This window comes from Eptatretus burgeri, chromosome 14 (genome assembly GCF_056783735.1).
Source record: "Eptatretus burgeri isolate ZD-2024b chromosome 14, Ebu_testis_v1, whole genome shotgun sequence".
NCBI lineage: Eukaryota > Metazoa > Chordata > Myxini > Myxiniformes > Myxinidae > Eptatretus > Eptatretus burgeri.
This window is the reverse complement of record NC_140974.1, coordinates 53282995-53308570: the sequence shown is the minus strand read 5'-3', so window position 1 is coordinate 53308570 and position 25576 is coordinate 53282995. Positions and strand designations below refer to the sequence as shown.

Genomic DNA, 25576 nt, shown 5'->3' with positions numbered 1-25576 from the left:
TCATAGTTGTGAAGTTTCACATCGATTGATTAAGCAGTTCCAGATAAAACATTATTTAATCATTTTCTTCAATCCAATATGGCTGCCAAACCAGGTGACCTATAATATGATATGTGTAAACCTTTTGTTCCTCATGGATGAGCGGTTATATGTATAAAGGTTTGCCTCGATCTGTTCAGCCACTTCAGAGAAGATTATTGAAGGTATTTTTTTACACAATATGGTTGCCGAATCACGTGACCGACGACATCATCAAATTGTTTTCTGCGGACCATTTTATCCCAAGATGTACATCTGCAATTTTCATACCCTCAAAAAATTTCATACTGATCAGATGTAGCGTTTTACATCTGCAATTATGATGTCATAACGAAGATACCTATGTCATAATTTTTTTTTAATCACACTTATTTCCCATGAGGAATAATTGCAGTGTGCCGCCATTTCCTTTAAAGCATTAGTGTAGTGTCCTTGGTATTGGGCATTGATGATGACTCGTTCTCCATCCCAACTAATTTGATCTCTTCTTAGCCATTCAAAAGAACATTCCTTGTCAATCCCTGTCCTGCCGAGCTCTTTTTTAATCTTCCTGCTCTTTTGTCATTCCCCCCATTTGTCAGAGTATATCTGCTGATATTTATTTTTGTAGTTTTCCTTGTTTGGTTTTTTTTCCAATCATTGGGGCTGTGTTTGTTTCTGTTTTGTTTTCCTGTGTAGTATCCATAATTTGCACATGTTTATGGAAGTTTGTTGCTAAATTAATTAAGGATCCCTTTTCTGGTTTGTTGTTTTCTTGTTCGTTAACAAATCTCATCCAATAGTCTGTTGATCTAGTCACATACTCTGCCAGTCCGACACATGGATACTCTGTGCACTTGGTTAAGCTCCATCACAACACCTCCTTCTTCTCGTCTCGATAAGTACAACCTTGGTATGCATTGGTTTTTGGAGAATATCTTGTAAATAGTTAGAAGTTTCCTTGTTTTGGTGTCTAAATTGATGATCTCCAATTGTGGCCAGTTTATAATTGCACAGCTATATTGGAATACCGGTACTGCAAGTTGGTTTCTAGCTTTGATTTTGTTTCTTGGGGAGAGGGATGACTTCAGGATTAGTCTTATTCTGTGTAGACACTCTTTACTGATTAATTTTATGCATTTTCTTGTGTTGTACCTGGGGGCCTTCTTCTATTCCGAGGTACAGTATTTGTAGGATGCTTCTTTTTCAAGTTCCTGTATTGTTTTTGGTTTTTGGCTCAATGGTGAAGAATCTTTAAAAATGAAAAAATTGTCATATCCGGATCTGGATTCAGATCTTCACCAAAATCAAGCCAATTCGTCCGTGTCGCCCACACAACCTATCCACCAAGTTTCGTTGGAATCCATCTGCAACATTTTGAGATATCATGCTATACGAGTATGTCATTTTTAGCCCGAGCTCTCAATGGTGAAGAATCACTTTAAAAATTCTAGGAGTCGGATCCGGATCCAGATCTTCACCAAAATCTAATCAGTTCTTTCTTGCTACACATGCAACCTGCCCACCAAATTTCATCCGGATCCGTCAACAACTTTTTGAGATATCCTGCACACAAACACACAAACAAACAAACAAACAGAAAAACAAATTAACTAAAAGGGCACTCTTCGACATTGCGACAAAAAAAAAAAAAAATCGCTCATAGAGCCACACTTGGCAAAACAAAACAAAGTAGAACGGCATTCGGAAGAGCTCATACCTCCGACGAGCTGAACAGTTTACATTTTGTATGCTACCGATGTGCTGGATCTGAACCAAACTGTAATCAGCTTCTTTTTTTCACCTAACCAACTCATCCACCTCGTTTCGTCATAGCTCGTCCATAACTTTTTAAGATATCATGATATATATGTTTTTTGGCTCCATCTCTGAATTTTAGAAAATAGGCCTATGTTGACCTTTTGACCTCAAAAATAATTAGTGGTTGAATTCAGTGACCTGATATGCAAATCCTCTTCAAATTTCAAGTCAATCGGATGAAAATTGACAATTTTAGAAATTTAGCCTATGATGAACTTTTGACCTACGGGGATCCCATTCCGTATCTGGACAAAAAAATGTGCGTCGTCGTTCTTGGACAGTCACCAACATACACAAACATTTCAGAATGATTGCTTCAAAGCTGTAGACAAAAAAAACGTGTGACAAACAAACAAACATACCAAAAACAGACAGACAGACAGACAAACTCCACAGACCAACATACTTTTCAAAAAAAAATTCCCAAATTACAAACAAACAGGCAGGGATGAAAACATAATCACCTTCCACCTTCGGTGGGGGAGTTATCAATCTTAAAATCATTTTAATTATATTATCTCTGAATGTATCTCAGGTGAAGTCAAAACCATGAAAAAAGAACATTTAAACTGATCAAATGTTTATTCACAAACTCGAATATAGCATGACGAAATAGCTTGTTGTTGTTCGTCTTTCGGCTGCTCCCGTTAAGGGTCGCCACAGCAGATCATCCGTTATGATCCGCAGACTGATTTGGCACAGGTTTTACGCCGGATGCCCTTCCTGACGCAACCCTGGTCGCCTCTTACAACACAGGAATAAGGATTGGGTTTCGCCATGATTCCGGGCTGCCCTACACCCTCTCATAGCGTGGTTCAGTGCAGAGCTCCCGTCCTCAAGCGATCCTCCAACCCAAACCTCCGAGTAGCCGGATTACAGGCGCACTACGCTACGCCCGGTATCACGACGAAATAGCTTATATTAGTTTATTCTTATACTTTGCTGGAGTCACAACCATGACCATAGAATGGTGGGAGCGCAGAGTGAACAGTGTGGCCAAAAGTACAGGTTTTCATTCACATTTTGTGCACAATTAATATGTCGCTATGGACCGTATATTCATTATATATCATTCACTGAAAGAGCTGGTGTAACCTTTGAGTGGAAAGCCTCCAAACCAGAAAAGCACATCCTTAAAATGTTTATACATTACTGTGCCCTGAAAATGCACAATATAATAATGCACCAAACCCCAAACCAAAACATTAGTGGACACCATCACAGATCAGCGCCTTTTCCAAGTACATGCCTATACTGGTAGGATTAATTATCAGCCCTTTCACAGGACAGCTCCAAGGCAAGTGGGTCTCCAAAATGAATCACAGTAAAGGATGGCAGGATGGCACAGGTCAGCACTATGGCATTCCCAAAGGCAGGCTCACTCCGCACTAACGCCACCGACTCTGAAGAAAGTGCAAACATTCCCAGCTCCGACCTAATCAATTTGAAAGAGTCCATGCGTGGCCTTTTAACACCTCCATCATGGCCACATCTCACACTTTCAAATGTTATTTGCTCATCCCCCTGCACCCACCATCAAGGTGGCATGCCGATGCCATAGTGACATCAGGTTGACAGGGGGGTTTCCACCAGCGCTGTCTCACCCAATTATGTGACACCATGCGGTGCACCAATGGCAGCATAACCTCAGGGTCCTTGTGATGGGCGGTGCCATGCCAGATGCCTTGTACTCTGAGCGTGAAAAACAGGGTTTTATCTGGCCAAACATGAAGCAACACTCATTCAAATACGTATACCTCTCTCCTTCCCCTGCCTGGGTGCCTTGCCCAATTTACAGAGAGGACAACGTCAACTCTACTGCACCTCACGGTATACATAATAAACGGCCAACTTCACTCGAATGGGTCCCTGGTTTCAAGAATGTTCCAACCTTCGCAAATACATGGACCACACAAACTAGCACGCTGCCTAATTCGTACCCCTTCCAACGTAACAATATGATTTAAATAATAAATAAATAAATGAAAGAATACAAGTTGCCTTTTACAGAATTTCAACACAGAAGGAGGGCTATCTATGGTAGTTTGTCCATGTTCTATCCTTTTTAAATGCGGAGTGTGCAAAGGTGGGGTTATGGGGGTCAGCAAAGATGTTTCAAAAGCAAGGAAGCAGCACGTAGTCAATGGTATGCATCATTAAGATCACTTCCCGAAAGGACTTTCAAGTAAGGAAGCAGCGTGTAGTCTTTTTTTTTAAATCATCTTTGGTATGACTCACCTGGGGTTTGAACCGCCAAACTTCCGACTCAGAGTGGACACTCAAACCATGACACCACCAACTTTGGTTCATAAAGCAAGATTACTGGGTCAAATCCAAAATAGTTACAATTTTATGGATAGTACTAAATTTACCTGCGACACCATCACAAACATTGCCTATGAGGTCGTAAAAGACCATTTTATAGACCTGAAAGTCATAAACATGACGTAGGCTTTTTTGGCCTGACAAGGTAACGTTGGCTCCTTGAAACACTGATTGGTGTCAATAAATGGATAATCGGGATTTGATGTTGTTTAAGATGTCGTGTTCTGGCACAAAAAAAAACGTTTCGCAAAAACGAAAACAAAGAATGATGAAAACGTATATATATATATATATATATATATATATATATATATATATATATATATATATATATATATATATATATATATATATATATATATATATATATATATATATATATATATATATGAAATTGATTCACAAGTACAATGACAACAAATTACAAGCAGTTCCACAAAGTTCACGTTTATTGAGCAAGATAAGCAGGAAACAAAGCCAAACATATCCACAGCAGGCCGATGACCCAGGAATCTCGGTTTTTCAGACCAAAAAAAAAATACACACCTGAAAACATTATTACACAGTTGGAGGGGAAAAAAATCTAAGGGTGACAATGGTTAAAATACGCTACATCCATATAATAAAAGGGCACGTAATGATCCCATGCATTAATTACACCAATGATCATCTTATTTCCCAAAAATTGTTGGTTCATCAAAATGTTTTGAGCATTTAGAAGAACCTTGGAGAGCTAGAAGATCGATGCCTACGAGGACTTGGTGACGAAGGTCGTCTTCTGACAGGACTTGGGGTCTGACGATCTGAGCTACTGGAAAACGAATGTGTGCGTCTGCCTGATGTAGATCGAGAATGACCATCATGCACACTGTAAGGACTGGGAAGTCCTCTGGTTGATGTGGCTGATGCCTCAAGGAAGCTTAAACCCGTCACTGGGTCTATCATGGAAGACTCGATTGCTTCCTTGAGAGAGATCTTCAGTTTAGTCTTGGGACAAGTGAGGCACTGAGCACAAGTGCTCATATCTCTAAGCTTGCGTGCTGTCCGTGCATCAATCGAACCTTTACGCTCTGCTTCATCCAAAGAAACACGACCGGGTGTATTAGGTTCAACGAGTCCACCGGTGAGAACCTGTGCTTGCAGAAAACGCTGACCAGTCTCATACGGAAGTCGACCACTACACATTGCCTCGGCAGTGCTCATCCAGATACCTGTTTTGGGGTTTTCATAGCCTGTGTAGGCTCGCTGAGCCAAGGTGATTCTTTCGGCCACTGATGTTTCAATTAAACCTTGTAACTGGGCATCTTGTAGGGAGAACCGCTGTCCTGTGAAAGGGCTGATAATCCCGCCGGTACAGGCTTGTGCTTCTAAAAGGCGCTGCCCTGTGATGGTGTCCACCAAGTTTCTCTTCATGGACTCAGAAATTGTTATCTTCTCAAGGCTTTGAAGATCCATTATACCAGCCACAGTTGTTTTATTAATTGAATGCAATTCTCCTCCAGCACTACTCGAAGAGTGTCCATTGTGATTTGGACTTTGAGGTATCAGGCCCGGAGAGAGACGATATGGTTTGGAGCTTGTTTTGCTGAGCAAGGCCACAAACTCAGTTGGTGACATCTTGCCTGAACGAAAGTGGTCCAGCTTTTGCTTGTCAATGAGGCCTTTGGCGAGTGCAGCATCGACGTTAAAGCGAACGCCCGTTTCCCGATCAAATAGTTCTGATTTTACAACTCCGTTTTCATCTGTCGTGACAACTTCTTCCCATTCACTCTCCTTCCCTGAGAGTTGTGCATACAACTCCAGATCAATGATTTCCTTGCAGTATGCTTCATATGGTGTCAATTGTGAGTTGTCAGTGGGATCAATAATCAGTACTCGACTTCGACGAATGGACGATGTCTGTGACGGTCTACGCTCATGGATCCGTGCTTGCACAGGAAGGAAAAGCAGCCCTGTTTCCCTATCAATGACACACTTATCCAGCAATTGCTTGTAGGAAAACCTGATGTTGGTGCTTGGATCCAAATAGAATCCAGATGTAGAATCACTTCCTGAAAGTTTCTCTGCCATGTCCTTTTGTAATAATCCCCGCACCAAAGCGATTTGAATTGGAATTCGAAGACCGAGGCGCGGGTGTACTATACCCCCCGTGTCGAGTTGTAAACTTGTCAGACGCAAAGCATCGTTATTTGACATTTCTCCACGCCGAGCTGCTTCCGGGAGGGTTGCAAAGCTGCTCCTAACAATCATTTCTAGCTTTGAGAGTTTCTCCTGCATTTCCTCGTCCAAAATATGTTCCTGTACCGCTTGTGTGAGTCGAAGCCGAGACCCGTTCTGGGGGTCAATTATGAATCCCGTTGCAAGCTGAGCTTCCAAAAGATCATAAGCTACACTGGGACCAATCACTCCACGGATTTTAGCCTGGAAAATCGGAAGTTTTTCTTCAGTGGCTTGATGTAAAATGCCTGCAATTGGGCCGACACCCCACATACGTGTATGAATTGCTTTTGAAACATCTTCCACTGACCGATGCCCTTCAACGACCTCTTTTGCCGTGTTTACATCTACCAGACCGAGTTCAATAAGTTCATCCAGGCCAACCTCACGAAAAGGTGCAGAAAACATAACAGATTTAAAACGAGGGTCTTCATCAAACCCATTTGGAGTTAGCGGGTCCTGAGCTGGTGAACCTATCTCAGGATTTTTGATTGTTTTACTGCTTTTTTCAATTACATCCACATTATTAACAGGCGAATAAATTTTGTCAGATGGAAAGTTTTTCAAACCAACATCTTTAGTTTTGTGATCAATGTTCTGTGAAAAGCTTGGAACAGGAACTGACTTTCCAGGTTCTGAAGAGGTCATTGCACTTATCACCTTTTCTCCAACCAGTGGTGAGCGCAATTTAGGCATCGTTTTCTTGAGTTCAAGGTCTCCTCCAATTACAGCAAAGTTGTTTCTCATAGTGTGCTTCTTCAAATCATTACTTGTATTCTTGTTTTCTTCAAACCCTGGAAGATGTGGAGGCTTCGGTGTGGACAGCTCATCCTTTGTGGATGGTGATGCCAAATCTGGTGATTCAATAAATACAGAATCATCATTGTGATTATTCATCACAGGCTTTGCCTTTAGGTTGTGCATTTGGTCTGAAGGGTCACAGGAACTCAAAGTGTTCACTTCTTGTTTCTCGAGCTTCTGAAGAAACCCAGGTTCTGCTTCTTTGTACATATTTGCTGGATCTTTCTCTTTCACCAACATATGCTCCGGTTCCTTTTGGGGTTTTCCTCCAAGTTCAGAATTTACTGAAGCCTTCAAATCAGACTTTATTCTGACAATCTCATCTTCATAGATCTTCTGAAGTCGATCTTTTTCTTCCTTAAGCATGTTCTCATGGACCTTAAGGTTCTCACTTTCCAAATAGTTCTTTTCACTTGGAAGCTCAACACTCTTCACCTCGTATATCTCCTCACACGGGTGTGTTCCAGGAGCTTCAATTGTCTAATAATGAAACAAAGCGAGAAAGAAAATCAAACAAATCAAAACAACAAAACAAATGAAACTCATCTACAATACAGGTGTGCCAAATTTCAGTTGACATTTCAAAGTGTACTGCAGACAGCAAGTATTCATCTTTGTATGAAAATATTTCGTTTTGCCAACAGCCACAAGCATCAGGTTAGATGATTCAATGATTTTCAGCTGTGATCGAAGTAATTCATCAAAAAAAACCCAAACTAAAATTCTGCAAAGTAATTAAGAGTTGATTAAATATGATTGATTCAATTTTGAAACATCAAAAAAATTCCAAATTTCAACTTTGAATTCAATTATTTAAATGGTGCTGCGCTCCCGTGTTGCTATATGACGAAGGGAAAACTTGACTACAAGACAAAGTGCATGACATGACATACCTCAGAGTGCAAGGGATCTTGACAAGAAGAAAAAGCAGCATCAGAAAGTTGAGTTGAAGGCAGAAAGTTCCTCCACAAAAGCAAAGAAACTCAAGGCATTGGAGACAGGAACATGAATGATGTATTCGTCAGAAGAAAGAATCATGGATATATGAGAACCACCACCAGTGAAAGGGATTTAGATAGAAGAAAACCACAGTGAAGAATTCTCCTCACAAAAGGAATGACAGGAAGTGTGTGTGTGTGTGTGTGTGTGTGTGTGTGTGTGTGTGTGTGTGTGTGTGTGTGTGTGTGTGTGTGTGTGTGTGTGTGTGTGTGTGTGTGTGTGTGTGTGTGTGTGTGTGTGTGTGACCAGGGTGTAACATTTTAATCATTTGAGTTGTCATAAAAACTTCCACAAACCTTTGTTATGAGAATATGGAGAAAATTAATTAATAATTTGGTCAAAATGTCAAATGGCAAAGTCACAATGAGTTGAAACAAGCCTTATCATCCCAACCACTGCTGTGCTGCATAAGACGGCTTGGAATCTATATATATATATATATATATATATATATATATATATATATATATATATATATATATATATATATATATATATACATATATATATATATATATATACATATATATATATATATATACATATATATATATACATATATATATATACATATATATATATATATATATATATATACATATATATATATACATATATATATATATATATATATATATATATACATATATACATATATATATATATATATACATATATATATATATATATATATATATATATATATATATATATATATATATATATATATATATATATATATATATATATATATATCTTTATCTCAGACAATGGCACCCCACTGATGTTGAGCAGTGAGGTCCGAAACACACCCGGGGCAGCATGAACTATCTGCCGCTTAAGCACATTATCTTTCCTTACCAGACCCCATGAGGAAGTGTTGGATTCAGATGTGCATGATATTAAGGCAATTTGAAAGTATGTGGCATGAAAGAGTGAAAGCACTCTTCAATGCCGTGGCATCTTTCTTTCATTGTGAAACTAACAACGTATTTCACCCTGACTGCAAGCTGGCAGATCAAATGGTGAATGTCACCAGTGGCTGAAAAGGTGAAACTACCGACCGGTTTCGAAATGTATTTTAAATCACTTCCGTGTTTCATTTTTTAAAAAATTACCGTTTGAGCGTTGGTTTGTTTGTCCGGGTGATAACTTCTTTGCCATTTGAGCTTTTGTTATCAAATTTTCAACAAACCTTTATGATGAGAACAAGGAGAAGAATAATTAATGAAGTTAACTTTTCCTGTTTTTTAACTGTTGTTTTCGTCAAGTTTAGTTCGAGTACAAAGTGGATGGGTTTTTGCATTTGGAAATGAATATAGCATTCCAGCTCAGTTATACTCTGCAAAAGACAAAGAATGTCGACTACGAAAAGCTGTACCAGCTGCTACACCACTAACCACAGTATCAGTCATCCTACATCAGCTGACCCATTGGCTGACACTAAAAGGCTTCCCAAACTTATGTAGGCCTACTGTGGATGCAGTTGGTGGTGTCACACCGAAAATATCAGCTTTAATTGCCTTTCCATGGCAGTTAGCATATCTTTGTCGACATTCATTAGTTAAAACCTATAAAAGGACATCGAGTGGGGCTGCCCAATTTAAAACTCCTTTTCCTGCCATGATTTTGTCTTGGCCTTCCCTTTTCCCATTAGAAATGTACAACTCACAGACTTGTTCCCTCCTTATTATACAGGCTATAATTATATTCTCTTTCTGTGTAAGAAAACTTTACAAACACAAATAAACTATTTACAAGTATTTAAAAAAAATATATACATAATCCTCAAAATGGAGCTTAACTTTCACAGCCACACAAGTAGTTAATGTAATGGTGAGAAATTTTATGAAAGAATATCTTTTGTTCTCTTTGCAAGCTAAATATTCACTTAATGGCACATAAAGCATATTGTGCTCCCGATGTGGTTTGCCAAGAGCACACGTGCAATGTTCACCCGTACTATGATGTCACTTTGCTTCTCAGATGCATCAGGATGCGTCAATCTTGAACGATGATGTTGCTCCACTTCAGAAACTGGAATATCTCTCCTGGATGTTGTGTCCAGTAGAGTCTGCAGCTGAACTTCTTTCTCTTCTGCCTCCTTTCGGTTCACCAGTACCTCCCCCCACAGCCTGAGCCTCTCTTCTCTGTCAATGTTAGCGGGATCCACCCCCCGGCGACCATCCAACACACACAGCTGTAACTCAGCGAGGCGCTGTGCACAAGTAGCCACTCTCGCCTCAGCTTCTTTCAAGTCTTGAGCAAGTGCAGATGTCCGGACATGGAGCTGTGTAAACCTGTGTTCTGCACTGCTGTGCTCATGGGATAGCTGACACAACTGAGCAAGCAAGGCATTGACATTGGCCACTCCACACTCCCTTGCTTGAATCATCGCTTCTGCTTCGCGAAACATCTTCAATTCTTGTGCCTCGAGTTTAGCTACCCACTTCCGATCTTCACCAAGAGCCTGCATGGCCTTCTGTGTCTTAGCATAAGCACTTGCCTCAGCTCTCTTTCGGTCGAGACCCTGATTTTTCCCTTCGCTGATGTGGGTCTGCACATCTTCCAATTCTATGTGGCACCGGTGAACACGGAGGTCAGACTCTCTCTGGCTGTTAAGGGCTTCTTTTATCACTTCCTGAAATTTGGCTCGCTTTCTTTCCATGTCAGTGTTGTATTCCATATGCTCTCTGGTCTTTGCCTGTATGGTCTCCAACTCTGTCTCAGCCTTCTCATATCTGACACAAGTCATCAACACTTGGTCATGCAATACTTTTGCTTCTCGCTTGGATTCATCAAGCTCCAACTGCACAATGGCTGCCTCCTGAGACCTCTGATGGAGCTCTCCCACCTCAGCCTCCCACCTCAGCATGGCAACACATTCTTTAGGCAGCTGATAAACATGATTCTGACTCTCAAAATTTTCCATTTTTATCACATTCTCAAGCTTTGCCTTGGAGTTCATTTCCGCGTTCCCAGTCTCTGGTCCATTGGAATGTGTGCCCTTGAGGAGAGCCTCCTGCGAAGGTTGAGTCTCTCTTTGTCTTTGTTTGTCTTCCTTCCATATAAGGGAATTACAAAGGATAAAGCCAAAAATACCATCAATTTCATTTTGTTTAACAACTTCCTTGGGTTCTACAAAGCATGGAAGATATCTTCAAGTAAAAAAGCAATTTGATGGAAACCATCCCAACATTTGCAATGAGCAATGCTTCAGCCTGATGGCATCTTTGCTTATGCATGATGTGCGCTTCGATTCCAAGATTAATGTCTTCACTTGGAATTTGCTTGGACACAGGTTGGCCCAGGACAAGCAGCAGCTTAACCTCAGGGAGGTGCCAGATGATGTTAGCTTGTTATTCTGACATCAAGTGATGTGATGCCTTCAGTCCATTGTATGAAGTGACACTTGATAAAGATACTTCACAATTAATTACTGTTGTGTTTTAGCACTGCACTGCACTGCATGCAGTAAGTAAGCAAGTTATGCAGGTAATGAAATGTTAATGCATTGGTTATCGCAATCAACTATTTGTTATTGTTTTTAGTTGGTTTACTTTAAATGGAACAAGCAGCCTGTGATGAAAGTGAAACAGGAAAAACGAGGCCAAGAGAACCACACCAGCTTAGAGAATAAGGCAAAGAAGAACCACATGTTATTACTAATATTGATAATATTAACACAGATATAACTACAATTAAAAAAAGCTCAATAACTGATAATTGTTTGACCTGTATTTTGTACCTCATTTTCCTGGGCCTGCTGCAGTGCCTCTCCCAGCAGCTTGGCATTATCCTTGGTTAGATTGAGAAGTGAGGTATAACGATCAAGGAGGGATATAACCTAAAAAGGCAACAATTAATCAATTAAATGACCAACTAATCAAACATAAGAAACTGCAAAGCTAACGGTTCATGAACATTGCAACAAATGACACCCAAACTTCCACAAAACGTTGCTGAGCTCAATTCAGGGTCCAGCACCTATCAGGACCCTTGCACCTTACTAGTACAGCCCATATGACATCTTCAAAGCATATGTTGTGGTAAAGACCAGGTTGGCCACACAAGAGCACAACAGTTACGCTCCTTGATCCTGCTGTCGAAAGTTCTGCCTGTCTCATCCATGTACTCCTGTGCAGACTCAGTGCATGCAAACGCATACAAATAACACCCCATTGGTGCTCTCATAAAACCGCACCACTTACAAACAGGTGCGTGAGAGTGCATACGAGCTGATATGCAACAATGATTAGGTAACCATCATGATTATAGCCTTCGTGCACCTGTCTAAGCTAAAAAAGGAACACAAAAAGGAGGTAGAAATTTGGAAGCAAGAAGCAATATCTGCTGGGCAGCCATTGGCTGGGCAGCCATCACGCACATTTTTTTTCTACATTGTTGAAGCTCATATGAGAGCTAACACACAATGCACAACAAGGGGGGCAGGAGACAAGAGGGGGGGTGGGAGAAGGAAGGACAAAACAGTGGGGAACAGAGACATTAGGAGATCTGTGGAAGGGAGAAGGAAGGGGTGGGGAACACGGGGTATAGAAGATGGATACCACATGGAATTTCAAGACCTTACACGACAGGGAACTTTCGGGAAGGAAAGCAGGGAACTTCCGGGAAGGAAGGCAGGGAACATTTCCCACTCTACCATAAATTCTCCATTGCCTAAACGTGCATGACTCGATACAATATCTGGCTCGTTGGCTGGACACCTGCACCAGCTAATTAAACAATTAATGATTGAATAGTGAAGCTTGGAAAAAAGCTCAGGCTCACTGTACCGAGTCTGCATTACTGACCAGATGTGTACTAATGTAGCAACAGATCACAAAATATTTGGTAAACAACTCCCCCCTACACAGCCCCTACCTCTTTTTCAATGTTATTCAAAGCAGAGCTGGTTGGTCGGTGATCTGGCACTGCCCCTGTGATGGACTCCACCAGGTCTCTGTAGGCAGCCAACTTAGCCTCATACTCCTGTAACACAAAGGCACCCAAATAAATTTATGTTTCCAACTTACGCCTTAGTTCTACTATGGGCCCAAAAAGTGTCACATCTTTAAAATGCAATGAAGAACCAAGTGATTCCTCAGTTGTCCAAAGATGAACTTCAGGATTAACAACTCCCAAGGAAAGGAAATCTTAAAATTGTGCAAGTTCGTGGAATAGATGAACTATGTTTTCCTCTGAAATAGGAAGGGATGCTTACATGTTTCTTGAGGTCATGAAATAGGAACTGGTAATAAAGTAAGAAATGTGTGAACACCTTTTTAATGTTTATAGCGAAGAAAGTTGTGAATAAAGCTACTGAAATCACGCTCCAAATGTGCATTACTTAAGATTGATTGACATCATAACTGGAATACTTGCATTCCATGTGGGGTAAATAAAGCAAAGGGCAAACAACATACTAAACAGGCATAAAAGGAACTCAGTTGCCATTGCAGGTTGACACGGCTAAAGTACAATGTTAAGCTACAAGATGCTGGCATGGTCAAAGCATGATAATCGTTTGCAATTTGGAAGTGTTAAACCAGCCTAGCTAACTCTCATCAAGCACATCACAAGCACAGGAAGAGTCAGACGTTTGATTTGTCATTCATTCCCCTACTAATAGAACCTAAAACCATCCTATTAGTTTTCCCTAGAGCTGCCTGGTACTGTGCTATTTGCTTACCTCCTGTATGTACTACCACCGCAAAGTGGTAGTAGATACAGGAGGAGATAGATTAACGAGATAGTTATGCAAAGATGGAAAAGAATCATGGAAATGAAAGAGGTAAAATAAAAATTTAAAACTACCAAAAAACTTCCAACTAGGGAGTTCATAGAATACCTTACCCTGTGCAGTGTTGAGAAAAAGGACATCGGAAGGGTCTTTTCAATTCTTGCTTTATGTTTCCCAGCACAATCTATGTAAGCTTTGTTCATGAACTTTGAATAACGGATGCAATGGCAACCATACAGAGCCGATGGGTCAAATGAAAAAGTCAAGAGCTGTACCTTCTGCAAACTCTTCTCAGAGAAACTGACGATTTTGGAGCGATCTTTCAGAAAAAGATACACTAAACGAACATATTTTGAACGGAGTTAGTTCTGTGGTTGCATCCCAAATGAGTCGCCACTTTTGTCTGAATCTCGCTGTTACACTCCCATCAGAGTGCGCGGCTAATTTTATTGGTCGAGAGGGCATAAACTTTTGCTGAAGTATGACTAAACTGGAGGTTTTTGAAAGTGTAAACAAGGCAATTTGTGTTTTACAGTGTTCAAATGTATAATTCAATTGAAATGAAATAAAGTTTTAAAGGATGTAGAAAAAAAACAAACAAAAAAACCCCCCAATGAATTACCCCTGCTGATGCAGCGTATTTTACACCATCTTATTTAACATGTTAAATTCGTTCTTCATGCCTGTTGTTTGTGTCCTTTATAAAGTTCATAAAAACAGAAAGTTTCCTGTTTTGAATGATTTTCGATTTTGTTTGACTGCCAGTCTGACAGACAGACTGCAGCAACTGCTAAACCGTGAATGCGCATGCGTCCTCGGGATGAGACTCCAAACAATTTGCCAAATTTGGAGCCAAAGTACTGCTAAACTGTAGTTTCATGTTCCGGTTCATGTTCTGATTCGTATTCGATGGATTTCAAAACATAAAATTCAATTGAAATTTAGTAGTTCCTCGATCATCGACTTCTGTCTGACAGAGAGTGAACCAATTGCATAACCCCACCTTGTGCTACATGTGTGGGGTAATTAAAGATTTTGACATATCCAACGGTTTACAAACACACAAACATTCAAGTTAATTGTTGGAACCAACCTGAGTTTGATTTGTTAAGGTTTTGTTTATTAACCAATCAAATTCTGTGTAATCCCAATTGTGGAGCAGAGGAAAAGCAGCAGCAGCAGAAGTCAATGTTATAAATTATGTGTAGCATAGTGAAAAACAGTGCTTGGTTTAACATCTCCAAAAAGCATACCCATTTGAATTTCGTATGATCACCCCACGAAGTATCCCTGTGTCGTAAGAGGTGACCAGGGTTGCGTCAGGAAGGGCATCTGGCGTAAAACCTATGCCAAATCAGTATGCGGATCATAACGGATGATCCGCTGTGGCGACCCCTAACGGGAGCAGCCGAAAGAAGAACAACAATAACAATGATCGCCCCACGAAAGGGATCCCTTCCTACCTTGCTGCTGGAAATCACTGCATTGTGACGAACAGCCTGCCATGAGGTCACATGCCTTGTAGAAACAGCACACCACAAACATCCTCTAAGTACCTGAGTTGGTTCTCACTGGTTCTGAGAATACTGAACCTCCGAAAACATCCGAATTTCAAAGGGAGAATCCCCCCAATCACGACAGTAGTTTGTTACCCTTTAGTAGTTTGTTAACCTGTGATGCAATTCCAATCTCCCTCTCTCTCTATCGAGTGCAGCCTGTGACTGCTGATTGCATCATTGGTTGGGATGCGGCTATGCCGCTGATGCAGTGTCCGTCCCCCTTACCAGTACACTTGTGCTCATTTTGCCGACCTTGGAAGGATGACAGGCTGAGTAAACCTCCTGGTGTATTTTTAATTCAGCGGCCAACGGGGCTTGAACTCAGGACGTTAGGATCCCAAGCCGCCACCTGAACCACTAAGCCAACACCAGGCTTGCAATTCCAATGAAGCGACCTCATCATCGTCTCTCCGCTGGTGTGCTTTCTTTTCTCATTATTTGACCAACACGTCTCAGTCAGAGAGTGAGTCTGAGTCTCATTCTCATTCTCATTCTCATTCTCATTCTCATTCTCATTCTCATTCTCATTCTCATTCTCATTCTCTCTCTCATTCTCTCTCTCTCTCTCTCTCTCTCTCTCTCTCTCTCTCTCTCTCTCTCTCTCTCTCTCTCTCTCTCTCTCTCTCTCTCTCTCTCTCTCTCTCTCTCTCTCATCATCCTGTATGCCTCGCATACTTTGCATGCCCATCACCTCTAAAAGGTCAATATAACATTTATGTAATTAATTTTAGTATTTGGGGAAATGAAACATAAAGTAAATGAAATTCACTCACACAACCATAATGTTAAAGCCTTGACTCAACATCTCAGGGTTCAACAAGCACAGCCTCACCTTTACTGCATTACAGTATTTCTCAGAGAGTTCATGGCATCTGGTCACCTCCTCTTGGGTCCTTTCAACCTTTGCAATCAATGCCTGGAGGGTGACATTCAAAATTTTCATACAAGCAGAAACAAATTTGCTTTTCAAAATATATGTTAATATACCAGCTTGATAATAGTGCATGAAAACAATTTCACATAATACAAACTCCAATTCATTCCTCCAACAAAAGACAATATGGCACTTTCAAATGTACATATATATATATATATATATATATATATATATATATATATATATATATATATATATATATATATATATATATATATATATATACATATATGTGGAGCCACCAGACTTGACAAGGCAGCAGGGCACAGATCAAATGACATCACAGCACTTAATGCATGACCGGTTATTAATACGTGTCATCTGCCACATTAACATATTGTCTCTCTGCTGATCACCAGTTATGAGGTTTGCAGTCAAGTATAATAAATCAAACTAAAGGAGCACACTGACCCTAGATGTGACATGACACTGACACCATGCACATAAATTATGCCGACACATCACCTCCAAACTAGGATGGCGTCCGTGTGGCACTCAAGTCTTTGTAAACTGAAATGTAAGCCTTTATAGTTATGAATAAATGAGAGCAGAGGTGCTGATATAGATTTTGCCATTGTTTGTGTTTTGATCTTACACGACTGATGCACCTTCTTTCACAACACCTGATTTATCATATTAAATTAGTTGTTTGTGTCTGTTGTTTGTGACCTTTATGACATCCCTAAAAACAGTAAGTTTCCTGTTTGGAATGATTTTCAATTTTGTTTGATGGCCAGACAGGCAGACAGAGTAAAAAATATTTACTTTACTCTTCTGTGCCCATGCACGCTCGGGATGAGGTTCCGTACAATTTGTCAAATTCAGAGCCAAAGTAGTGCTAAACTGCAGATTCGTGTTCCCATTCGTGTTCCGATTTGTGTTTTACACTGTTCAAAATATAAAATTTAATTGAAATGAAGTAGTTCCTCAATCATAGACCGACGTCTGCAGACAGACAGCCCAACAAAGTGAACCAATTGTTTAACCCCACTTTTTTGCCTCATGAAAGCGGTGCAACGATAATGATAATAACACAAGAACACTAACCTGCGAGCCTGGTAAAAACTGCATGTAGTCAAAGGGGTGAATCCTGAATGTTGTGAAATATTTTTGGTGTATAAATGTGATCCATTTAAGGGATGGAGTGTGGTGCAGATTAGTTTCCTTTATATTGTTGTGGTTACCAAATTCGCAAACCACCATTCAGGTCCCTTAGGTGAGATATCTCGGTAAGTACATGTGTAGTTAGGCCCAAACCCGTTGTCTAGTGGGAATACATGTCATTTATGCGTGCTGCGACTCTTCAGGATAGCCGTTTTTCTTTTACTATCTTTATTTTGGACCAACCGCCATTGTTACCACCACCAGTCACAACATCAACCACCAACCACAACGCCGCTTCACCACAACCGCCACGACCTTCACGTCACACCTCGCAACCGTCGCATCGCCACCGTTCTTGCGCCGCCTGTGGGTACCGGTGTTGGACTCGTGCAGGGCGCGCGCCGAACAGCGTGTACAAAATCACGGATTTTGTGCTTCAAAAACGGATCAAAAACGACACACGCCCACTTTTTGCCGTCCAATCGGTGAGCGAGGGGCGATTTGGCCCCGCCTCTAGGGCGTTGAAGGGCGATCGATATATGCAAATTTATGGATCAAAAAGCATTCACGCCCACTTTTTCTCGGGCCAATGGGGAGCGAGGTGAAAGGTCGAAGGGAGGGGGTCAAAGATGAGAGGGCAAAGCCACGGGGCTGATATAAGCGACCGTGTTCGTCAGTCCAGTGAGTAGTAGAGTAGAGGAGAGAAAGAGAAGAGAACAGAGAGTTAAGACTTCGCAGGCGGTGGAGTTGGCAAGAAGGAGCTGGTCGTCGTGTGCGTTGGAGTCGGAGCGGAGGGGACGGAGCTGTGGAGAGGCGGCGAGGGCAGACGAGGGGGTGCTCGCGTCGTGCAGGGAGCTGCACCCCAGGGAGGCCGACAGCGCGACCTGGCCGAGGTGGAGACGCTCGTCGCGGGACTCGAGGTAGAGTAGGAATCCTCTATACCCCGAGCATCAGCAACCCCCTCCTGTTTCCCCCCGCGCTGAGATAGTGCGACCAAGGGGGCCCCTTTCCCACCCCCTACCAGACTCTGTCCGCGAGGCCCGCGGAGTTGAGGCACCATCGCCGCTCCGCGTCTCATCACCAGACGGGTAGGCCCGACCCGGTCTCGGCCTCAGGCCCGCCTCATCCTTGAGGGTTCTCTGTTCTTTTTCCTTGGTTTTGGGTATGTGTTGTCGGCGCCGTCTGTGAAGTAAAATTGTATAAGTGTTGCCGTGTGCTCGTGTAATCGGTATTAGATCTGCATTGTCGCATTTGCTTTTTGTGTAAATTGCATTGTGTTTTTCTTTTCTGTGTGCTTTTGGTGGAATTGAATATGTGTGCTTCCCGTGTGCCGTGAATAAATGTGCTTTGTGTTGAACTGTTTCCCGCTTCGCTTCGTCATTTCTTTCATTGAATCCTCATCTTGCTTCACGTAAAGGGTTGGTAGTGGGCTGAATACGCCCGATAATTAATCGAACCGTCGAGGTCGACGAATAACACCGCTCGGTTATCCCGATAGTACGGAACGGGTCGCTTAAGTGGCCCGTGTCCGAAGTCGACCTGCGGCGAGGTGCGATCGCCCGGTCTACCCTCCGCGTGGGTACTTAGGTAGGTCGAATTTGGCGAGCAACCCTATCCCACGCGGGGGCTGATTGGCTCGATCGCGGTGAGACCGAAAGGTCCACCCGTGACTGGTTCCCGGCGTTAGTCCGAGAGGGTCACGACTGGATTGTCCGTCCGGTGGGCGACGTGCCGCGATTCGAGTTACGTGGCCATCAGCACGCCGGCGGGCGCGAATCCGCAACAATATTTACTCTCCTTTTCAGTCAATTTGCTAACTCAATGGGCTGCATACCTTCTGCTGAATGAGGTGAGACTGTAGTTCCCTGCTGGATTTGCCCTGCCTTATCTGCGATAAATCCTGTTGAGCCGAGACACCAAGCAGCCATTGTATAACGCAGTCATATGACTCCCGATATTCCGCCAGAAGCAGCGACAGGTGGTCCAGTTCACATAGCCTAGGACACAGATGAAGCAGGCGGATAAGCATTTAACATGTTTGGCTTTCAATTAATGTAGCAAAACTTACAGGTCAGTAACTTTCTCGAACATCGAGAGAATACTCTATTAACCAACCGAGAGTCCATCTGTGAACCCACATCCCGCCATCGTTGATGAAGAAGCCGTGCTGCCTCTGCTACAGGTTCCAAGTTCCCAGCACAAGGTTCAAGCCGTGACAGTCCTTCAGTGGCGGAGTGTGCTCGGCTAACCTCATCCTGTAGTCTTTGTAAAGTCCCACTATGCCGGCTGAGGTCAGCCCGCATTCCCTGGAAGTCATAGAAAAATATGTTACAAGGAAGACCATTTTGGTATGATGGAAGAGTACAGAGCTAAGAAATTAGAATGGATTGGGCAAGTGAAAGAGAAACAGACATGGCAAGGGTTTTTTCAACTCTTGCTTTGGTTTCTGAGCACGATCAATATCAGCCTTGTTTGTGAACTTTGAATAACAGGCGCAATGGCAACCATTCAAATCCGATGGGTAAAACGGAACAGTCAAGAGCTAAACCTTCTGCCAACTCTTTCTAAAAATGACGATTTTGGAACGATCTTTGGGAAAAAGATGCATGGCACAAATATATATTTTGGACTAAGTTAGTTCTGTGGTTGCATCCTGAGATGCTGCCATTTTCATATAAATCTTGTGTCCTCAGAGCAAATGACAAATTTGATTGGTCAGGACAGCGTATACATTTGCCCAAGCACTCCTAAACTGAAGGTGCTTGGAAGTACAAACAAGGTGATTTGTGTTCAACAGTGTTCAAATATATAATTCCATTGAAATAAAATAAAAAAATTATAAACTAGAAAAAAGAGAAAGAACATTGCTTGGAGGTTTGCCACTGTTGTTGCACCGTGTTTTACACCAACTTATCTCTATTATAATACCAAGCTTGCACACTAAAAACTCGGCTCGCCGTCACACGATCCCTATGAAATTGCTGTGGCACGAAGCGGACATGCCGACAATGTTTGGGAAGTATTGGCGTTCCATAGTACCACTTGCATTTTGCACAATGCGTATTTTTGTCATTCACCGTGTACGGTCTGTCGTCTGCTACCAGCTATGTTGTACTGCTATCCCGTGCATGTGCACGCGTATCGCTAGTTTAACATGTTACACAAGTTATTCATGCCTGTATGTGTCCTTTATGATGTCCTTAAAAACAGTGAGTATCCTGTATGGAATGATTTTCAATTATATTTGACTGCCAGACTGAAGCAATTGCTGCACTGTGAGTGCAAATGCACACTCGGGGCAAGACTCGGTACAATTTGCCAAATTCACAGCCAAAGTACTGCTAAACTGCAGGTTCGTGTTCCGATTCATGTTCTGATTCATCTTCTGCAGCGTTCAGAACATCGAATTCAATTGAAATGAAGTAGCTCCTCGATTGACTGGCATCTGAACCAATTGTATTGCACGACACACGTGGTTTAAAAATATGAGCATCAATGAAAAAAGCTGTATGGTGTTTTATGAAGTCAATGAATGAGTGAATGGTAGTTTTGCAAAATTAAAATTTTACTTTACTCAAAATAAAAACATTTTCTTCACTTGAGACGAAAGGGTTATGATTCTTATCTTATCCTTTGATTGTGTGTGTGTGTGTGTGTGTGTGTGTGTGTGTGTGTGTGTGTGTGTGTGTGTGTGTGTGTGTGTCCGACTCCTGGTTGTACTTGGGTGTGCACGGAGAAGTTTTAGAGGGTAAAAAAGATTTCCTTTGTCCCCAGAGTTTGGGGTTGGAGGACGCCACTTCCCTCTATTTAATTGTACTAGTGCATGCCCGTACATGCGTGGCCGTACGTGCAAAAAAAACAAAAAACAAAACCTTTCAAACCGCGTGCCAGAAATAACAACCACACAGGCCGTTCCTTCGCTCTCACGTGCCCGTACGTGCATGGCCGTATGTGCAAAAAAAAAAAAAAAAACCTTCAAACCGCGTGCCAGAAACAACAACCACACAGGCCTTTCCTTCGCTCTCGCGTGGCCGTACGTGCAAAAAAAAATAATAATAATAAAACTTTCAAACAAATACACAGGCTGTTCCTTCTCTCTCATAAACGACGACTGGATTGGGGCATTGTGTTTATCTATAAATGCGCATTAGAAATCGAGAAATTATTAGAATACAGTAAGTCATCACTATCCGGAAGTCCGTACGTTGTAACCCGTAATGGGGAACGCGCTGAGGTTCTCTTCCCCAATGGCCACGCCTACGCAGCAACGCGTCCTGTGATTGGTTGGTAAATAAATGGCCATAACTTGGGGACCACTTGTCCGATTAATATCAAACCTTGAAAAGGCACACCCACAGGGCCCCAGCAATATACCTGGCAAGTTTCAATTAGATCGGACCAGTGGTTGTCGAGAAACAGCGGTCACATACACACACACACACACACACACACACACACACACACACACACACACACACACACACACACACACACACACTGCTGGAATTATAGACTAGTACATGCCCGTATATGCGAGCCCGTAGATGCATGCCCGTACGTGCGTGGCCATACGTGCGTGGTCATACGTGCAAAAAAATAATAATAATAAATTTAATTGTGACATCAATAGTGATGTCATAGCAACGTGTCCTGTCATTGGTTGATAAATAAATGGCCTTAACTTGGGATCCGCTTGTCCGATTAATATCAAACCTTGAAAAGGCACATCCTCGGGTCCCCAGCGATATTCCTGGCAAGTTTCAATTACATCGGACCAGGGGTTGTCCAGAAACGGCGGTCGCAGACAGACACACATACAGACAGACACACTGAGATTGCTGGAATTATAGATAGATATCATATTGCGCCACCTGGTGGGAGCTGACATTGCAAATAATAATAAATTACTCCAATTCTCTCGATGAAAACCATGCAGCTCATATAAGTCGGAGTGTGAGGATGGGTTCTTTGTGAGTGATGTAAACAATCGATTGTGCTGATTATTGTGCGATCGTTGTAGGTCAATGCAAATGCTGTAATCTTTAGATGGACACGTGACACAGGCTAGAAGGGTATAATTATCTTTTTCTGTATCCATCACATTTCCTTTTTGTTTTGTAGTGATGAGTATCAACTCAAATGATCCAATTGAGACTAAAAGATATTTACAGGTGTTGGTGGTCAGGACATTCGGACAGAACTTTCAAAACAACCCCCACAGCAACATAGCTCAGCAGGTAATGATGCAAAAAGATACTCGAGTCATTAACTGGAGACATTGTTGCGAAGCAGTTTGCTGCGGCTTCCATGCTAGGAATCGGCTATCACACCAATCCATACTTTAACTCTCAAATATTTCATGAGTGCAAGATAAGATTTAACAGTTACATTTACACATGATGTACCACATTACAAACTGCACCAAAGATGATGTCAGTCTTCCTTTGAAGGGATGAAATCTCAAGTTTAGGTCACAGTGTGGGGGATTATAGAGGCATCAAATGTTAACACATGTGGGATGGAAACATCAACTACATGAGAGTAAATGTACAGTACAACTGAGAGAAGGACGAAGTGACAGTCCAGTGGTGCCGAGTACCTTTACAGATTGCTGGTACTGCTCTATAGCCTGGGCGTTGGTGGGAACACTGCTCTGCTCAGCAAGACTGGTCTCAAACTTCACAAGGTGCAGCTCTAGACCCGTCATAATGCTTCGCACCTGTTTCAAGCTCCGGAGTCTGTGAGGCAAAGCAAGGCAATGATAAAGAAGTTTCACTTGCTTCTCAGAGTAACAGAGACTGGACAGGTCAGAAGTGAAGGAGGAATGGAATCAAATTGATAATGGCCTATGTTGTATATCACAAGAACCATCTTTTTCTGTTTTACTTTTTTATGCAAAATTGACACTCACAGCAGAAATGATCAAATAAATAATTCCAACCACATGAAACTTGCAATGATCAAGTGGTGTTTTAGAATAACCTGTCCAAGCTGGAAGTTGACAAATCACTCAGGTGGGGTCGAATCTGCAGACAGCGGTCCAGTTCCGCCCGCAAGTCAGCCTGGCTGGGAGCACGGCTCGCGTGGTTCAGCAACGGCTCGCATTGCTGGCCGATCTGATCCAACCTCGTGCCAAGGTTGTCCACCTCTTGGTCAAGTCTCTGCAGGGACAAGGCTGGAGAGTAACTTGCAAAATGTGCTGATGATGTGTCACTCGATGTTTGTAGTGCACACATGGAAACTAGAAATTAAGTGATTATCCACAACCCATGACATTTGATTATCAGCTTTGATCACTTGCTTCACAAAACCCTCCACAATCTATGACATGATCACTTCTGCATAGGAGATGTGGACATGCTCATAACTCACCACACAAGTCTCGTTTACTCTCACGCAAGTTAACAAATCACGGCTGAGATAAGTTTTTTGAGTCAGAAATGAAGCTTATGTTCTTCCTATGTGTTCTCTACCTCCTGTCTCGTCAGCATGCTCGGCATGTTATCCAGTGAACTGTCAGCTGATTGCTCCTTCACCACCTGGACCACCTCATCCCGCAAACTCATCAACCGGTCACCTGTAGCTTGGAGTTCAGTGAGGAGCTGCCGGTAGGTCTGTTCTTCATTTTCCTCTGGAAACACAGATCAGATTAAGGTTCAATAAGAGCAAGAATTGCTTTGCAATACATGTTGCCTACCGATGTGATATTTTCTAAGTCCAAAAGGGTATAACTCTGTGAAAAAAGTTGATGAAACGCCCTGAAACTCGAACTTGTTCTATAACTTATGATAATAAAGCCATGTAACAAGTTTCTGTTGAATATGTTAAAAAGTATGGGAAGAAAAGTCTGAAAAACCACAGGTGGGATGGACGGACAAACGGAAAGCAAACCAATAGTCCCATCCGGTGAAACCGGTAGGGGACTAATATAATCACTCATCACTGTAAGGGTTGTACAAGTGAAAGTTACACTTTCACAAAATGTAAGATCCGATAGGAGTCTTAATGTTGTGCCCAATGCCGTTGCCTCTTAAACTGCTCGTAAAGAGTATGCACTTTTTCATGATAGGGTGTGTAAAACATCAGTGACAAATTCAGAAAATGGAACCCTTTCCATAGTTATTAATTGTGGAGTTCTTCGCTGTCACATGAGGACATTTATGTCATCCATCACCCATATTTGTTGTGCAAAGCAATGGTAAGCCTGGAGACCTTTCTGCATGAGTCATCCAGCAGAAATGGTACCATTAACATGCCAATGCAGACCAAAACTAGAACAACACTCAGTGAAGCACATACCTCTGGCAAGCTGAACGGTTTACGTCTTGTATCCCACTAGTAGGCTGTATCTGCATCCAGACCTTAACCAAAATATAAGCAGCTTGTGCTTGTTACCTAACCAATTCATCCACTGAGAGTTGTCATATTTCATCCTAAACTTTTTTCGATGTTGTGCTATATATCATTTTTGGCCCTATTTCTCAATGGTGAAGGATCACTTAAAAAAAATTCGGGACCGGATCCGGATCTTCACCAAAATCAAATCAAGTCGTCCTTGTTACACATCCAACCTGTCCAGCAAATTGTCAGAATCCGTCCATAACATTTTTAGATATCCTGCTCACAGACAGACAAACAAACAAGAAAGACGTCGTGCAGAGCACGATACGTGCAAAATCCCTCAAACAAATTTGACCATAAAAAATAATTGGTGGTTGAATTAATTGACCTCATATGTGAATCCCCTTCAAATTTCAAGTCAATCGGATGAAAATTGAGGATTTTAGAAACTTGACAACGTTGTTGGCCTTTGGTCTATGTTGACCTTTTGATCTTTTGACCTGAAAATCAATCAATAGGATTCTTGCTTACGACCAATTTCTCCCATTTTGTTTAGTTAAAATTGGTTTTAAAATGTGACCTGTAGGTGATTGACATAGAAACAAACAAACAAACGAACAGACAAACAATAGACAGACAGTATAATGCACACAACTATCCGATTTTCTTGAAAAATCGTCGAAAACAAACAAGAAAGATATCGTGCATGGC

At 41.8% G+C, this 25576-nt stretch overlaps 1 protein-coding gene and 1 pseudogene across 7 annotated transcripts in view; both read right to left on the bottom strand.

Moving 5' to 3' along the window:
* LOC147013219 (desmoplakin-A-like) overlaps positions 1–25576 on the bottom strand; it is a 156557-nt gene that overhangs the window by 69056 nt on the left and 61925 nt on the right. For 2 of the 7 annotated variants that reach the window (XM_085854859.1, XM_085854860.1), the window contains exons 16-25: positions 23998–24155; positions 23507–23685; positions 23124–23262; positions 19640–19830; positions 19359–19521; positions 16316–16399; positions 13066–13173; positions 11930–12028; positions 10139–11242; positions 4596–7662 (exon numbers count right to left, since the gene is read on the bottom strand). In XM_085854859.1, coding sequence (XP_085710985.1) covers positions 4879–7662; positions 10139–11242; positions 11930–12028; positions 13066–13173; positions 16316–16399; positions 19359–19521; positions 19640–19830; positions 23124–23262; positions 23507–23685; positions 23998–24155 — 5009 coding nt within the window. In that variant the 3' untranslated portion in view covers positions 4596–4878. Of the gene's footprint in view, positions 1–4595; positions 7663–10138; positions 11243–11929; positions 12029–13065; positions 13174–16315; positions 16400–19358; positions 19522–19639; positions 19831–23123; positions 23263–23506; positions 23686–23997; positions 24156–25576 lie in introns of those variants that run through there. The other 5 variants (XM_085854861.1, XM_085854862.1, XM_085854863.1 and 2 more) reach the window with 4 other exon arrangements.
* On the bottom strand, positions 2599–2739 carry LOC147013220 (signal recognition particle RNA; annotated as a pseudogene).